The sequence below is a fragment of the Salmo salar genome, chromosome 02 (genome assembly GCF_965601325.2).
Source record: "Salmo salar chromosome 02, fSalSal1, whole genome shotgun sequence".
Lineage (NCBI taxonomy): Eukaryota > Metazoa > Chordata > Actinopteri > Salmoniformes > Salmonidae > Salmo > Salmo salar.
The window spans coordinates 62,638,387-62,653,320 of record NC_138292.1 but is presented as its reverse complement, the minus strand read 5'-3'; the positions used below and the strand labels follow the sequence as shown (position 1 = coordinate 62,653,320).

General features: G+C 43.0%; 2 protein-coding genes across 5 annotated transcripts in view; both read right to left on the bottom strand.

Moving 5' to 3' along the window:
- Positions 1-2,939, bottom strand: part of LOC106588670 (metal transporter CNNM2) — a 58,587-nt gene extending 55,648 nt beyond the window's left edge. Inside the window, exon 1 of one of the 3 annotated variants that reach the window (XM_045707197.2) lies at positions 1,210-2,939. In XM_045707197.2, the coding sequence (XP_045563153.1) occupies positions 1,210-2,701 (1,492 nt within the window). In that variant the 5' untranslated portion in view covers positions 2,702-2,939. The remainder of the gene's footprint in view (positions 1-1,209) is intronic. The other 2 variants (XM_014177888.3, XM_014177898.3) reach the window with 2 other exon arrangements.
- Positions 2,940-5,573: 2,634 nt separating this feature from the next.
- On the bottom strand, positions 5,574-14,788 carry as3mt (arsenite methyltransferase). 2 transcript variants are annotated; one of them, XM_014178198.3, is made up of 11 exons: positions 14,651-14,788; positions 14,269-14,320; positions 13,335-13,495; positions 12,973-13,123; positions 10,992-11,128; positions 10,801-10,870; positions 10,403-10,484; positions 10,137-10,268; positions 9,813-9,952; positions 9,267-9,389; positions 5,574-7,356 (listed from the first exon to the last, which is right to left on the bottom strand). In XM_014178198.3, exons 1-11 carry the CDS (start codon positions 14,674-14,676, stop codon positions 7,252-7,254), a joined length of 1,179 nt encoding a protein of 392 aa, XP_014033673.3. In that variant the 5' UTR covers positions 14,677-14,788; the 3' UTR covers positions 5,574-7,251. The 2 variants fall into 2 exon arrangements, with proteins under 2 accessions (XP_014033673.3, XP_014033682.3); XM_014178207.3 differs by having other exon boundaries at positions 13,368-13,495.
- Between the last annotated feature and the right edge of the window lie 146 nt (positions 14,789-14,934).

Below are 14,934 nucleotides of genomic sequence, written 5' to 3'. Positions count from 1 at the left end.
ACGAAAACTTTACAAAGTGAGTAACTATGTCATAAAGTCTAACTCCGTGGGTGTTAAGAGAGAGGAGTTATTCATTAATCACACGACTGCATTCTAGTGGGCAGGACGAAGGGAGTTATCACCACCATCATTCAGAGGCAATGCACACAACTTAGAGTAGGGAGAGGAGGGGATTTAAGCAGGTTCTCAAACAAGATGCCCCCACCTGATAACCTTAGCACTGACGCGGTTTTACCATTCCCATGAATGAATTTCCTAATGCAAGTCACAAACCAGAGAGGGGGAGAGGGGTGGAGAGAGAGAGAGAGAGAGAGAGAGAGAGAGAGAGAGAGAGAGAGGGGAACCGTGTGAACATTAACGAGGAATGGAAGTGATGGTGAAAGATAACATGAACATTCCCCCTCTCCACCTTTTCTTTGCAGGAAATGACCCAAGAGGTGACAACAACTGCGCTCTTACATACCTGGCAAGGAATGGCAGCCAGCTACTTTAGGATGCCATTCCTCCCCACCCCACCCCACCTCACCTCTTTTTTTTTTATTGTATCTGGGATTTTTTGTGACACCCTTCCTGATGGAGCAACGCCACACTCCATCTTCCTGAAAGTCGGTTTTCGGCTTAACATCTTTGTTTACACACTTGAGACACTTGGGGCATCAAGGAGACACCATCAAGGACAGCAGGCCATCTGCGCTATGAGGTCATTCATGTGTCTCAGTCAAGTTTTAAATGACAGTAATCTGTTATTAGACAGTAAGACACACATTACTTGATCATCTTCCAGAGGGAAATGGTCTTTGAGCTCTCTATGATGTCATAGTATTATCATAGTAGGGGATCTGACCTGGATATTATTATGTCAAGTGTGTGACATTATACATACAGCTTTGGAACTGGGACAGTGTTGTTCCCAGAGGCAAATACCTCCTGATTGAAGATTGTGATGTTTTCCCTAACTATAAAATGCCATAAATACGTTGACATGAATAGAAATCTACAGTGGAGATGTAATACAGTGAATTTTACTGCTTACTAATGCATAGCAACACTTGTCTCTCCAGGTTACTATATAATCAGTCTGTGTTCCGATGATAGACATGCCAAATGAAAGCCATGATGGAACAGTCATCCCACATTTCTCTTGAAATGGCATGATCATTTGATTGACAGGATACAGTCGAGCCAATAAAAAAATGAAACCCCTCTCACCTTTCTTGAACTCCTCCAGCATGGCATCCAGCCTGGTGTCATTGAACACAAAATGCAGCTGATGGCTGTAAAACTTAGTGATGGTTTTCAGCGGCGTAGAATCATCTGGGTCGACAAACGCCAGGTCCTTCACGAACAATAGATCCACAATGTTGGACCTCTCGCCCTCGAACACGGGGATGCGCGTGTAGCCGCTCTCCATGATTTCAGACATGGTGTTGAAGTCGAGGATAGCATCACCTGGAATCATAAAACAATCTCTTAGCGGGGTCATCACGTCCTCCACAGTCTTAGTCCGTAGCTCCAAGGCGCCCTGAATGATGTTCAACTCCTCTTTGACCAGATCATTGTACGGATCCGTGACTCGGAGCATCTCCAAAAGCTTCTCGCGGTTGTACACAGTGCCTATCTCTTGGCCCAAAAGGTAATCTAGAAGTTTGCTCACTGGGTATGACGCGGGGAAGGTGAGCAGCATGAAAAACTTGGTGAGGAAAATGGTGTTGGCTCCAACGGCAAGGCCATGTCTTGAGCATATGGCTTGAGGGACAATCTCTCCAAAGATGACAATTCCAATAGTTGACATCACCACAGCTATCAGCCCAGAACCTGCAATATCATCAAATAAGATAGTTAGAGTTGTATTCACGAGCACGTTGCCTAGGAGAAGTGAGCAAAGCAGGTAATTCCCTTGGCTCCTAACTGGCTCTATCTTTTTGGCATAATTCTTCTCCATCTCTGTGCCACAATTCTGTACGATTTGGAGCTCCATTGGGTCCAGTGCCATCAGTCCTAAGTTCAACCCGCTGAACATGCCTGACAGACACAGCAACATGGAAATAAAGATGACTTGAAGCCAGAAGGGAAGCAGAAACCTCTTCTCCTCCACAACTATCACTTTAGTGTCATCTCCGTCGTGGTAAATCCAGGTGTTTTCGGTCCATGGGTCGTGCAGGCCGGCGGCGTGGTGGGCAGGTGTTGAGGTGGCGATGCACAGGTAATAAGATTTACTCCTCTCGGTTTTTCGAAGGGGTTTGACCTCGATTTCAACTACTCCCGACGTTCTGCGACTTAGAATGATGTTGGGCAAGATGATTATATCCGAGGTCCTGATACCGCAGGGATGCGCGGACGTATCCTCTTTGCTCCCGTTGTCCCCCGACAAGCTGTCGATGTCCCCGGCTGGTCGGATCTGCTCGTGTTCCGTAAATGCAATTTTGGACCAGGTCTCGTTGTTTATGTTTTGCCCGTAGACCCTCAATTTGACACGAGACCGTTCACTCACCCGTAGGTAGCCCCTATCCATAAAGGAAATGTCGTCCGTGTCCTCCAACCGGAGCCCGATGATAACCGTGTCCGACTCTACCCCTCCTTCCTTGCCACTTATCGAGGTGACCAAACAACCGCTGACAGTTAAGAAAATCATCGTCAGAGCTCGAACCCGGCTAAGTGACGCCATTTTTGCAAAGGGTACTGGGGCCGACGGCTCAGCCATGTTGATAATGGGCAACCTCCTGAATGAAAAGGGCTTTTAAAAATCAGAGCCAATCGGAGTCCGCCTTCATCTCCACCGGGGGTCGCCGTGATTTGTGCAGCATCGGGGACCCAAGCGCTTGGTTCCACTACGCGTCCGAAACTGATTACTCCTAGAGCGAACTCGTGCCTCCCCTGATGTCCCGGAGACAGACGACGGTAGCACCCAATCCAGTGCGGCAGTTGGACGGGGGCGGAGTTTTCGCCGCAGCTCCAACGAATGAAATTCCAAAACAAGCGCACCTCACGCAAAAAAAGCCCAAGACACTTTCCTCGTGACTTTTTCAGATGGATTTCAGAGGCAACCAATAAATAATGAATTGGTGGGTAGATCCATAATATTTGATTTATCTGAGGGGAGTGAATGGTGCGTCATTATGCAATGTTCTCTCCATTGCAGAGGAGAGCGAGAGGTAGAGGGAGAGAGTTGATTCAGCGGGCTGAATGGAATGCATGCTTTTAGGCTCTGTGACATTCTTTGTGCATTTTAGATGAGTTCCTTAAGATGACCAAACAAGCAATCACAATGCATTTTTTAGCTTAGGGTATGGTATGTCTTGTAGGCTATTTAAAGATGATCTGCAAAGCCTAATTGTAGGGGGGGTTGGTTGACCAACCAAACCAATACAAATGCATGATAGGCATTGGAAATGATATAGATAGACAAAACGTACAGTAATTACCATGCGTAATATTAGCCTAATAAACAAATAATTACGCAAAATGCCTAGACGCATGTATAAGACATTTTATTTTGAATACTGTAGCCTACAATGTTCTGGTGTGAAGATAATTCGGTATATCAAACAAAGTGTGCAAATTCATGAATTAATCACCCATCATTAATAGGCAATTTAGCCCACGCATGATGCGGTGTTATGCATGAATCACATTTCAATGGGCTACTTTCACAAAGTAGGCATTGGGCATCATTTTAAAAACGGAGGGATAGGTAGGATAGTATTACAATATCACATTGAGGTAGACGAGTCATTATCTGTCCAATCGGGGATTATGATGACAAAGGCACAGACGTCAACTCATGGATAATAGGCCTATTCTGCCTGACATATCAGAACATGGAACAAAGCAAATAAACAACATCAGATGAAGCACATATGTTTCTACTACAGATATGTTTTTTCCCCCTGTTTTTGGGTGATGGAATATTTCCGTGCTCTTCAGGGGCTGGTTGTTTATCAACAAAACCGACGCCTGCACAACTATGGGGAAAAACCGACAGGGTTGGCTTAGATTGTTGACAACGTGTAAACTACAGTTAGTCGCCAATATTTATTGAAAACATAAATAAAGTTTCTCCATGAACACTTGTTATCTCTCAAATACATTGTTACAGTTGTTGGTTAGGTAGATAGCCAATTGTAGCCATGTCAGCATTGAGGTGACAGTCAGATAACCAACAACAACAAAAATACCTGGTATCAAGAACAAGAAACAACTAGCAGAAACGAGCCACTTACAATTCACCACAGGGCAGTGTCTTGTCATTTTTGCTAGCTATCTGGCCATCCAGAACCATAACAACACATGGACTTCTGCGCCTTTGAAGCGCGCGCAAAGTTTTCTAGACGTTGTCAGCTAGACGTTGTCAGCTAACTAGTCTATAGGTGTTATGACAGTGGATGTAGTTGTAGCAGGGACTGTGTCCAACAGTGCGCAGTTGGGCTGTAGACGCGCACCCACATCTGATTGGAGCAGTGCATCTCTGAGATTGCGTGCTCTCCTATAGGCGAACAGGGGTGGGTCTTTGAATAGCCTACATATTTTAATTTGGAATCAGACGTCAATATGTGCCAATGTTTATTTAAAATGTTCATAATTGCTAAAGAGCGGTGTAAAGGTAGAAGTGAAAACACACAAATATTTTTTTCTCAATTTTGTGCATGCCTCAGCAATTGATCTCTCTGTGTCTTTTGCCCGATTGTAGGCCGTCTTTATCCAGGTGTCCTTGTATCCCTGTTCCTGGAAGCGGGAGGACAAAGCAGCAGTGTTTGTCTCACATACAGATATGGATGAGCAGTTCCTACAAATTCTCAAGAACTGGCTAATGGTAAAACTAGTAAAACGATAATGCTTCTTGATCCACTACCTGGACACTGTCTCCCCTAAGGACGTAATGAGGAAGTCGATCTCTTTTGGATTTAAAAAACATTTAGCCTACTGTATCACAGCCATGTTTTGTTTAGATTTATTTGTATCAATATTGTTTGGCCTTTGCACAAGTCATGGGAGCATTTCGCTACACCAGCAATAACATCTGCTAAATATTTGTATGCGACCAATACAATGTTATTTTATTTGATAAAATGGTTTACAAAATATTATGAACACCTGCTCTTCCAATGAAATAGACCAGGGACGTGCAACTGGCTGCATGCGGCCCTTTTGTAGGCCTGCGGAACTGTTTAAAAAAAATAACTCAGTCGGGGTCTCAACATACTGTTGAGAGTTAGAATAATAGAACACACAAGGTGCAATTTCGACATTTGGTTGTGCATCAGCAGTCACTCACTTACCCCATGTCAGCTCCGTTTGTTTGATTGTTAAATGAGTCTAGTGGCCAGCTATCTAAACGTGTTGTAAGCATGGTCGAATTACTAACCGGCGTGGGGCACATTGATCATCAGCTAAACATTTGCCCCACCCTATGACAACATGTGTAGAATAGCAGGAAATTAGCTGTAAAACTTCAAATTTCTCTCCACCCCATGACAAAATGAGTAGAATTACATGAAATTAGTTCTAAAATTGCAATACGTTCACGGCAACGTGTTCTCTACGCCCAATGGCAAAACGTGCAGAATTGCAGGAAATTAACTTCAAAAACATTTTTTATTTTATTTTTTTATCTTCAGCTCTCATGAATGGGGCTGATAAAATGTTTTGCCCGAAAGGTGGGGAGGGGGTTATGGATGTGGGTATGCAGACCAGTGGAGGCTGTTGAGTGGAATACTGCTCATAGGAGCAAATGGAATGGCATCAAACACCTGGAAACCAAGTGTTTGATACCATTCCACTGATTCTACTCCAGTCATTACCACGAGCCCGTCCTCCCAAATGAAGGTGCCACCAACCTCCTGTGTCGCAGACCCACTAGCCACTGCAGCCCCTCATGATGAGTCAAAGTTTCCCATCCTTGACATAGAATCCAGATGAAAGCTATGACCCCTTATTGTCACTTGTTAAATCCACTTCAATCAGTGGAGATGAAGGGGAGGAGACAAGTTAGAGAAGGATTTTTAAGCCTTGAGACATGGATTGTGTATGTGTGCCATTCAGAGGGTGAATGGGCAATACAAGATGCCTTTGGACGGGGTATGGTAGTAGGTGCCAGGCACACCATGGTGGTTTTTCACACTCAACAGTTTCCTGTGTGTATCAATAATGATCCACCACCCAAAGGACATCCAGCTAACTTGATTTGATGTTGATTTTTTAGGATCCCAAATAGCCAATGGCGACAGGTAGTCTTACTGGGGTCTGACAGACAATGAAAAAGACATTACAGACAAAATACAATTTACATACATTTAAGAACATTAACATGTATGGTGTATGAGTCTATCAGTTACACATACATGTCAGTACATGCACACAAGTAGAAACTTGATACAATGGTGGGAAGCATTGAAGTCAACATGGGCCAGCATCCCTGTAGATCGCCTTCAACACCTTGTAGAGTCCATGCCGAAATGAATTGAGGCTGTTAGGATGCAACTCAATATTAGGAAGCTGTTCTTAATGTTTTGTACACTCAGTGTATATCATGTTGACCTATGATTCTGTCTAAATGTGTTGTCTAATATGTATACCTTATAGAAATATAGAAATATATTGTCAATTGAGACTTGATTGCTAACCAATTGTCTAATTGAAATGACTAATTGTTGCCACCCGTTGTTCACTTGAACTTGTATGAATACAGACTGCAGGAGTTTCCTCACAAAGCACACCCTTGAAAAATACCTAGTCGAAACTTTGGGTGTTTATGAATGAAATGAAAATACTAAGAATATAACTGATATCCCGAGTGTGCTTTCCCCTGTGGATCAGTGGAGGCTAGTAGAAGGAGATATAGAAGGACGGGCTCATTGTAATGGCTGGAATGGTATTAATGGAACGGAGTCAAGCGTAGTTTCCATATTAGCGATGTTTGATACCGTTCCATTCCATTTCTGCCATTAGAATGAGCACATCGTCCAATAGCTCCTCACACCAGCCTCCACTGCCGTGGATATATTTTTTGCATTTCTCTCCCACACACCCATCTTGAAATCTAAGGCCAACTTCATTAAAGAGAGACACGCTGACCACTTCTTCACTGCCGGAAATGTGTTTGGATTATGATAATATTCACACAGTTATACAATTAACACATGAGCCTAACTTAAGGCTTGACAAAAATCCATAGTTTGACATGAATTACAATTATTGTTCATTCATACACAGTAAAATCATTCTCTGTGTCTCTCTCATATCTTGGCTACCCCATCACTTGCAAAAGGATGACTCTGCACCACAGCACCCCCCTGTGGCAGAAGAGACAGTTGCACTCCCCAGCTGCAGCACCAGTTCAAAGGGATTCACCGTGCCCACCTGCAATGACACACAGCATGACAGACAGCACAGGGTTTCCCTGGAAAATCACTGAAAAACACTGCATGCCATATTTACACAACGTCATGGTAGTGCGTTATGTAATAACCTTATATGATAATAACTCTACTATCTTACAAGGTTAGGGTCCATTCCATATAACCTCCAGTCAATTCAGCAATATTTGAAGTTAATTACAGAGAAATACCATTTCAATAATATGAATCACATTACATATCAAGCTCCATGTTGAGTCATATTATGCAACTGCTGTCAGCTACCCTGGATCGGTATTTGTGACTATGCAATATGTTTTTTATCTGCCATTAGTTTATCTTTTCACCGTTTGCCTGAAGCTGTAGCTTGTAGATGCTGTACATACTTTCCATACAGTTTATTACGGCATGAGATCATGACCTGGGCCCGTATCCACAAAGCATCTCAGAGGAGGAATGCTGATCTAGGATCAGTTTTTGCCTTTTAGGTCATTATAAGATAAGATTATATGGACAGATCCTAGATCAGCACTACTACACTGAGATGCTTTGTGGATACAGGCCCAGATCGGTTTGCCCTTTGAGTTCACTTGCAACAGAGAGTGTAAAAGGTAGAGATAATAATAATCTAAACTAGAGTTAGGAGCAAACTAAATAAAGTACCTGGTAACTAGCTTTGGGACACAACACCTGTTGTCTCTCAGTAAAGGGTTACCAGTAGCTTTGGGACACAACATCAGTAGTCTGTGTACTGGTTGGACTCCCTGAGTTGTCGTTCTGGTGGTTGGCGACAGAAAATAACCATTCCACATTATAGCCAGCTACACCCCCGTAAAATTCCAGTCAACAAAAGCATAGGTATAATCACTAGGAACTCTACTTACCAAACATAAAGTGCAATAAGTCCCTCGCTATCAAATAAACATCAGAATACAACTTTTACTCGAACCGCACCATATTCCTTCCAAGTTTGACCCCTCCCTTCACACAAGACTTCCTCCCACGAAATCTACCACTGTTCACACAGCAGGAATATGATGCGGTTTGGACAAAAGTTGGATTCAGATGTTTATTTGATAGCGAGGGACACATTTCACTTTATGTCTGGTAAGTAGAGTTCCTGGAGATTATACATATGCTTTTGTTGACAGGAAACCGTTTTGTTGTAGGTGAATCCGGCTATAATGTGGAATGGTTATTGTCCGTCGCCAACCACCAGAACGATGCACAACTCAGGGAGTCCAACCAATACACAGACTACTGATGTTGTGTCTCAAAGCTACTGGTAACCCTTTACTGACAGACAACAGGTGTAATGCATTATGATGCGGTTATAATACTGTGTATAAAGAATTGTAAAACTTGTCACGAGAATACAACCTGGATGAGACCTCAACCAGCCTCAGCCTCCTTACGACCAAGGCTAAACTGAACACCCACAGCCTGAAGAATGTGTAGGGAGTATGAAAAGATTCAAATTGTAGGAAACATAATCAAACCAAATATAGTCCTCAGTGTGTGTGTGTTTTGTGCTTGCGCTAATGTGTGTGTGTGGTTTCAGTGACCATGAGGGACCATGATAAGAAGACATTGAGACATTCCATTGGCTGACGGGAGGACATGCATTCCTTCCTGGTTAAAGGTTCCCAGCAGGACTTTAACGCAGCCTAGTTGTGACTGCAGCACATCTGCTTGACCTTGGTGTGTGTGTGTGTGTGTGTGTGTGTGTGTGTGTCTGTGTGCATGCGTAGGGGCTAGGGGTCAATTTGGAATTCACAGTGGGACGGTGTCAGTGGATGCGTCATGAACTTTATACACACACATCATGACATTTATACACACACCCTGCAACCACATCTAAAACTCAGAGTATTATGACACATTAGGTGCAATTGTCCTGGTATTGGTACAAACCTTGGGTTTCCTTACACTACATCCAGCAGGTAACCCGGGCGGTTGGAAAGTGAACTCCTCAGCAAACCTGGAGTGGCTGAGGATGCTGGCCACCTCTCCATCCACCTCCACTACCTCATCCACCTGGGTGAGACACACAAATATTACTCACTGCGTATAACACACTCCCGTGGAAAACACACTGCCGTGGAAAACACACTGCCGTGGAAAACACACTGCCGTGGAAAACACACTGCCGTGGAAAACACAGTCCAGTGGAAAACACACTCCCGTGGAAAACACACTGCCGTGGAAAACACACTGCCGTGGAAAACACAGTCCCGTGGAAAAACACACTCCCGTGGAAAACACACTCCCGTGGAAAACACACCGGGCACAGATCTAGGATCAATATGATCCAATATCTATTTGCCAAACTGTTACATGGGAAATGTGTTTTCTGCTCTGCTTTTAACTTCCCCATACAACACAAACATACTCATATTGGAGAGGAGCAAAGCCTAACTCCATTTGGCAGAAAAACACAAAACAGTATCTTGTACAAACCTTGAACGTGTACTGAGAGTCAAACTCCAGACTCTCCTCAAAACCAGTGATGTTGCCATTGTATATGACCAGAGAGCCTTTGTTAGAGATTTTGGGGATCTTGAAGAGACGGTAGGTGGCAGAGACAAACTTGTAGTCACCTGTAATTCCAGAGGAAATATCAACGTTTTGAACAGTCAATCTTAAAAATGTGGGGTCCCATGTATCAATGCTATAGACCCAGTATGTTATAACAATGTAACCGCTATATGGTAACTTATATGGTTAAGAGCTGATGGGAAAAATGTCACCGTCTCATGTTTAAGACGAGTCAACACATCTCACCTAGGATGGCCTCCAGTTCCATGTTGTCCACGGTGATGACATTGGCCGTGACCAACCGCGGGGGGCTGAATCCCACCTCCTGAGCCAATCGCACTAGGTCCTCCCACCAAAGCGCTCCGCCTAAACACTCCCCTAACGACAGCATTAACATCTACAGTTCACCTAGGTCATTAACTGTTGATGGTACTACACATATAAATAGCAGCTAGAACCAGTCTAAAACAGTGTGAAATGTAATACAGAAGCTGCTTAGTAGACATACATACCCCACAGGACTTTGTGATTCTTGATCTCATCGGAGAGCTTACTGCTACTATAGACATCACTGAAGTACAGCTCTCCTCCATCCTGACGACCAGAGAAAGTAGCAAACATCTTTAGTATGCACGCTTAGAAGAAGTGAAAGAAAGGGAAAGGAGGATACCTAGTCAGTTGTACAACGATGCAGTCAACTGAAATGTGTCTTCTGCGTTTCAATGTTACCAAGCAAGGATTCTCTTTCTTAATTACTTTTTACTGACACGTTTAAGTACAGTAACAGCATTTTACTTCTAAGGACTGGAACATGACATGGACCTCCCTTACAAGCTTGAAAGGGTTCATTGAAGTTTTGTTGGTTGTAATTACCTGATTTGTACATGATATAGTATAGCACACAGTGTACCTTCAGCACGCGGTAAGCATCACTCAATACTTTTCTCTTGTCTGGGGACAAATTCACCACACAGTTGGATCTGTCGCACAACAAAAGGGGCAAATAATGAACCCTCACCGTACTCTAATCACTATGATATTACTGTAAAAATGAACTGTAATCTTTCAAGGGTAAACAAACAACCAACAATGGCATCTTACATGATGATATCAAAGGAGTTCTCCTTGAGTCCAGCCTCCTTTAGAGCCTCGATGTAGCCCTGAACAAAGTCCACGTTGGGCTTCTCGTATCCAAACTCCTGCGTGTGGTGGTCCACGTACTTTCTGGCAACCTCAAGCTATAAAGAAAGAAAAACGTATGTGTTCCCAGGACCGAAACAGCACTCCAAAACAAGAACAGAAAAAAAGGGGAATTTGGCTTGCACATACATACAGTGACTTGCGAAAGTATTCACCCTCCTTGGCATTTTTCCTATTTTGTTGCCTTACAACCTGGAATTAAAATGTATTTTTGGGGGGGGTTTGTATCATTTGATTTACACAACATGCCTACCACTTTGAAGATGCAAAATATTTTTTCTTGTGAAACAAACAAGAAATAAGACAAAAAAAACAGAACACTTGAGCGTGCATAACTAGTCACACCCCCAGTCAATTCATTGTAAAGCCACATTTTGCAGCAATTACAGCTGCACGTATCTTGGGGTATGTCTCTATTAGCTTGGCACATCTATCCACTGGGATTTTTGCCCATTCTTCAAGGCAAAACTGCTCCAGCTCCTTCAAGTTGGATGGGTTCCACTGGTATACAGCAATCTTTAAGTCATACCACAGATTCTCAATTGGATTAAGGTCTGGGCTTTGACTAGGCCATTCCAAGACATTTAAATGTTTCCCCTTAAACCACTCGAGTGTTGCTTTAGCAGTATGCTTAGGATCATTGTCCTGCTGAAATGTGAACCTCAGTCCCAGTCTCAAATCTCTGGAAGACTGAAACAGGTTTCCCTCAAGAATTTCCCTGTATTTAGCGCCATCCATCATTCCTTCAATTCTGACCAGTTTCCCAGTCCCTGCCGATGAAAAACATCCCCGTAGCATGATTCTGCCACCACCATGCTTCACTGTGGGGATGATGTTCTCGGGGTGATGAGAGGTGTTGGGTTTGCACCAGACATAGCGTTTTCCTTGATGGCCAAAAAGCTCAATTTTAGTCTCATCTGACCAGAGTACCTTCTTCCATATATTTGGGGAGTCTCCCAAATGCCTTTTGGCGAACACCAAACGTGCTTGCTTATTTTTTTTCTTTAAGCAATGGCTTTTCTCTGGCCACTCTTCCATAAAGCCCAGCCCTGTGGAGTGTACAGCTTAAAGTGGTCCTATGGACAGATACTCCAATCTCTGCTGTGGAGCTTTGAAGCTCCTTCAGGGTTGTCTTTGGTCTCTTTGTTGCCTCTCTGATTAATGTCCTCCTTGCCTGGTCTGTGAGTTTTGGTGGGCGGCCCTCTTTTGGCAGGTTTGTTGTGGTGCCATATTCTTTCCATTTTTTAATAATGGATTTAATGGTGCGCTGTGGGATGTTCAAAGTTTCATATATTTTTTTATAACCCAACCCTGATCTGTACTTCTCCACAACTGTGTCCCTTGCCTGTTTGGAGAGCTCCTTGGTCTTCATAGTGCCGCTTCCTTGGTGGTTCCCCTTGCTTAGTGGTGTTGCAGACTCTGGGGCCTTTCAGAACAGGTGTAAATAGACTGAGATCATGTGACAGATCATGTGACACTTAGATTGCACACAGGTGGACTTTATTTAACTAATTATGTGACTTCTGAAGGCAATTGGTTGCACCAGATCTTATTGAGGGGCTTCATAGCAAAGTGGGTGAATACATATGCACGCACCACTTTTCCATTTTTTATTTTTTTGAATTTTTTGTAACAAGTAATTTTTTACATTTCACTTCACCAATTTGAACTATTTTGTGTATATCCATTACATGAAATCCAAATAAAAATCCATTTAAATTACAGGTTGTAATGCAACAAAATAGGAAAAATGCCAAATGGATGAATACCTTTGCAAGGCACTGTAAACAAGCAACACAAAGTGTTGTGTTCAGCAATTGCCCCTTATGATATTAAAAACATTTTAATTGAATGGTCACCACCACAGCACACTGTTGTGTACCTGATCCTCAGTCATGTCGATGCCTGTGACGTGGCCCTTCTCCCCGACCAGTTGGCTGAGCATGTAGCAGTCTCGCCCACTGCCACTGCCCAGGTCCAGCAGTCTGCAGCCCTCCAGACACTCTGGGACCACCAGCCCACACCCATAGTACCTGACAGAACAACAGCAGGTCAAGGGCTACATGGTGAGTGTATTGAATCAAGTATCACAGTTATTCATGGATGATTCAACAATCTTATTCACAACAATCGTATCCTTAACAATCTACAGGCAAGCAGGCAGACACAGACCGACAGAGACAGAAAGACACAGACATGCAACTGTGTGAAAATGACTCACTGATGTTATCAAAATGTAATTACATTGTAAGTACAATGTTACAACAGTGAACCCACTTGGCTGTGACTTCAGGATGGATCTTCTTCAGAGCCTTGAGGATGAAGGCTGGGATGGCCTGAGACGGGGCTAAGCAGGCATTACTCTTCAGGTCAGACGTTTTCTTCAGGGTCTTCCCATAGTAGTCCTGAGGGAAGGTTAAAAATACCAACTGTATCAAGATTTATGATGAAAGTCTTACACATTTTTTACTTGGCTGCATCTCATTCCACGATGATCAATCTCAGGTTAATGTTCAACTTAATGTTCAACAATTAATTCAACTAGGCTATCAGGAGCCATAAGCATACTGCCTGGACATACTGTGATGAATGTCCAACACATTAGGAACACCTTCCTAATATTGCATTGCACCCCCTTTTCCCTCAGAACAGCCTCAATTCGTCAGAGCATGGCTCTATAAGGTGTCAAAAGCGTTCCACATGGATGCTGGCCCATGTTGACTCCAATTCTTCCCACAGTTGTGTCAAGTTGTCTGGATGTCCTTTGGGTGGTGGACCATTCTTGATACACACAGGAAACTGTTGAGCGTGAAAAACCCAGCAGCGTTGCAGTTTTTGACACTCAAACCGGTGCGCCTGGCACCTACTACCATACCCCGTTTAAACAAACACCCTCTGAATGGCACACAATCCAAGTCACAATTTTATCAAGGCTTAAATATCCTTGTCTAACTTGTCTCCTTCCCTTCATCTACACTGATTGAAGTGGATTTAACAAGTGACATCAATAAGGGATCATAGCTTTCACCTGGATTCACTTGGTCAGTCTATGTCATGGAAAGAGCAGGTGAGCCTAATGTTTTGTACACTCAGTGCAGAAACCTACTGTACTAGTCAGCAATGGGCTACAAATATATGTAAAATGTACTAACAAAATTATACTTTAACTTTGTCATACCTTGACATCCACATGAATCACTGAATCAACGAAACAGCCTTTCCCACATTCCCTATAAAAATGTAAGACATGCCATTTAGCTATAGTTAAATTAACGGACAGACATTTTCACAACAGAAAAAAACATTGTCAAGACAAACATGTCAAACAAGACCTTGTTACAGTAACCTGCAAGTATATTGTCACGATAGGCCATTGTAACGATGTCGCGATTGTAACGAGTCGTGGGAAACAGTTTGGTCTTTCACTTTGTACAATATGAAAAATTGTAGCATATGCTGGCTGGATAGTGTGACTACAATTGTAGAACGAAATGACACCGCGAGGGGCATGGCCAACAAGTTGAACAACACATCTACAACTGACACTAGTGGAAGCTTACCCGTGTTCTTTCTTGCATTCAGCCATTGTGGTCCAAATGACCCTAATTATTACGTAAGTCTAATAAAACAAACATTGGACTCAAAGTTCATTTTACATGACCTGTCATAACAAAATGTTAACTTCCTGGTTCTGTGTACCGCCCCCTATCCTTCAAATTAAAAGTCTCTTTCAAAATAAAATGTTACAACTGGTTTAACACTCCTGTTGTGTTCTGGTCGAATTGGACCAATTTACAAGTTCTCTCTCTCTGAAAAAATGTAATGGAATCTGATTGTCATAAGA

Bases quoted from the DNA above. Each gene is read 5' to 3' on its own strand.
- as3mt (XM_014178198.3), bottom strand. From the start codon at position 14,676: ATGGCTGAATGCAAGAAAGAACACGG. The intron at 10,485-10,800 runs GTACACTGTGTG...TCTGGTCGTCAG, and splicing joins ATGCTTACCGCGTGCTGAAG to GATGGAGGAGAGCTGTACTT. The intron at 7,357-9,266 runs GTTTGTACCAAT...GTGTCATTGCAG, and splicing joins GTAGTGTAAGGAAACCCAAG to GTGGGCACGGTGAATCCCTT.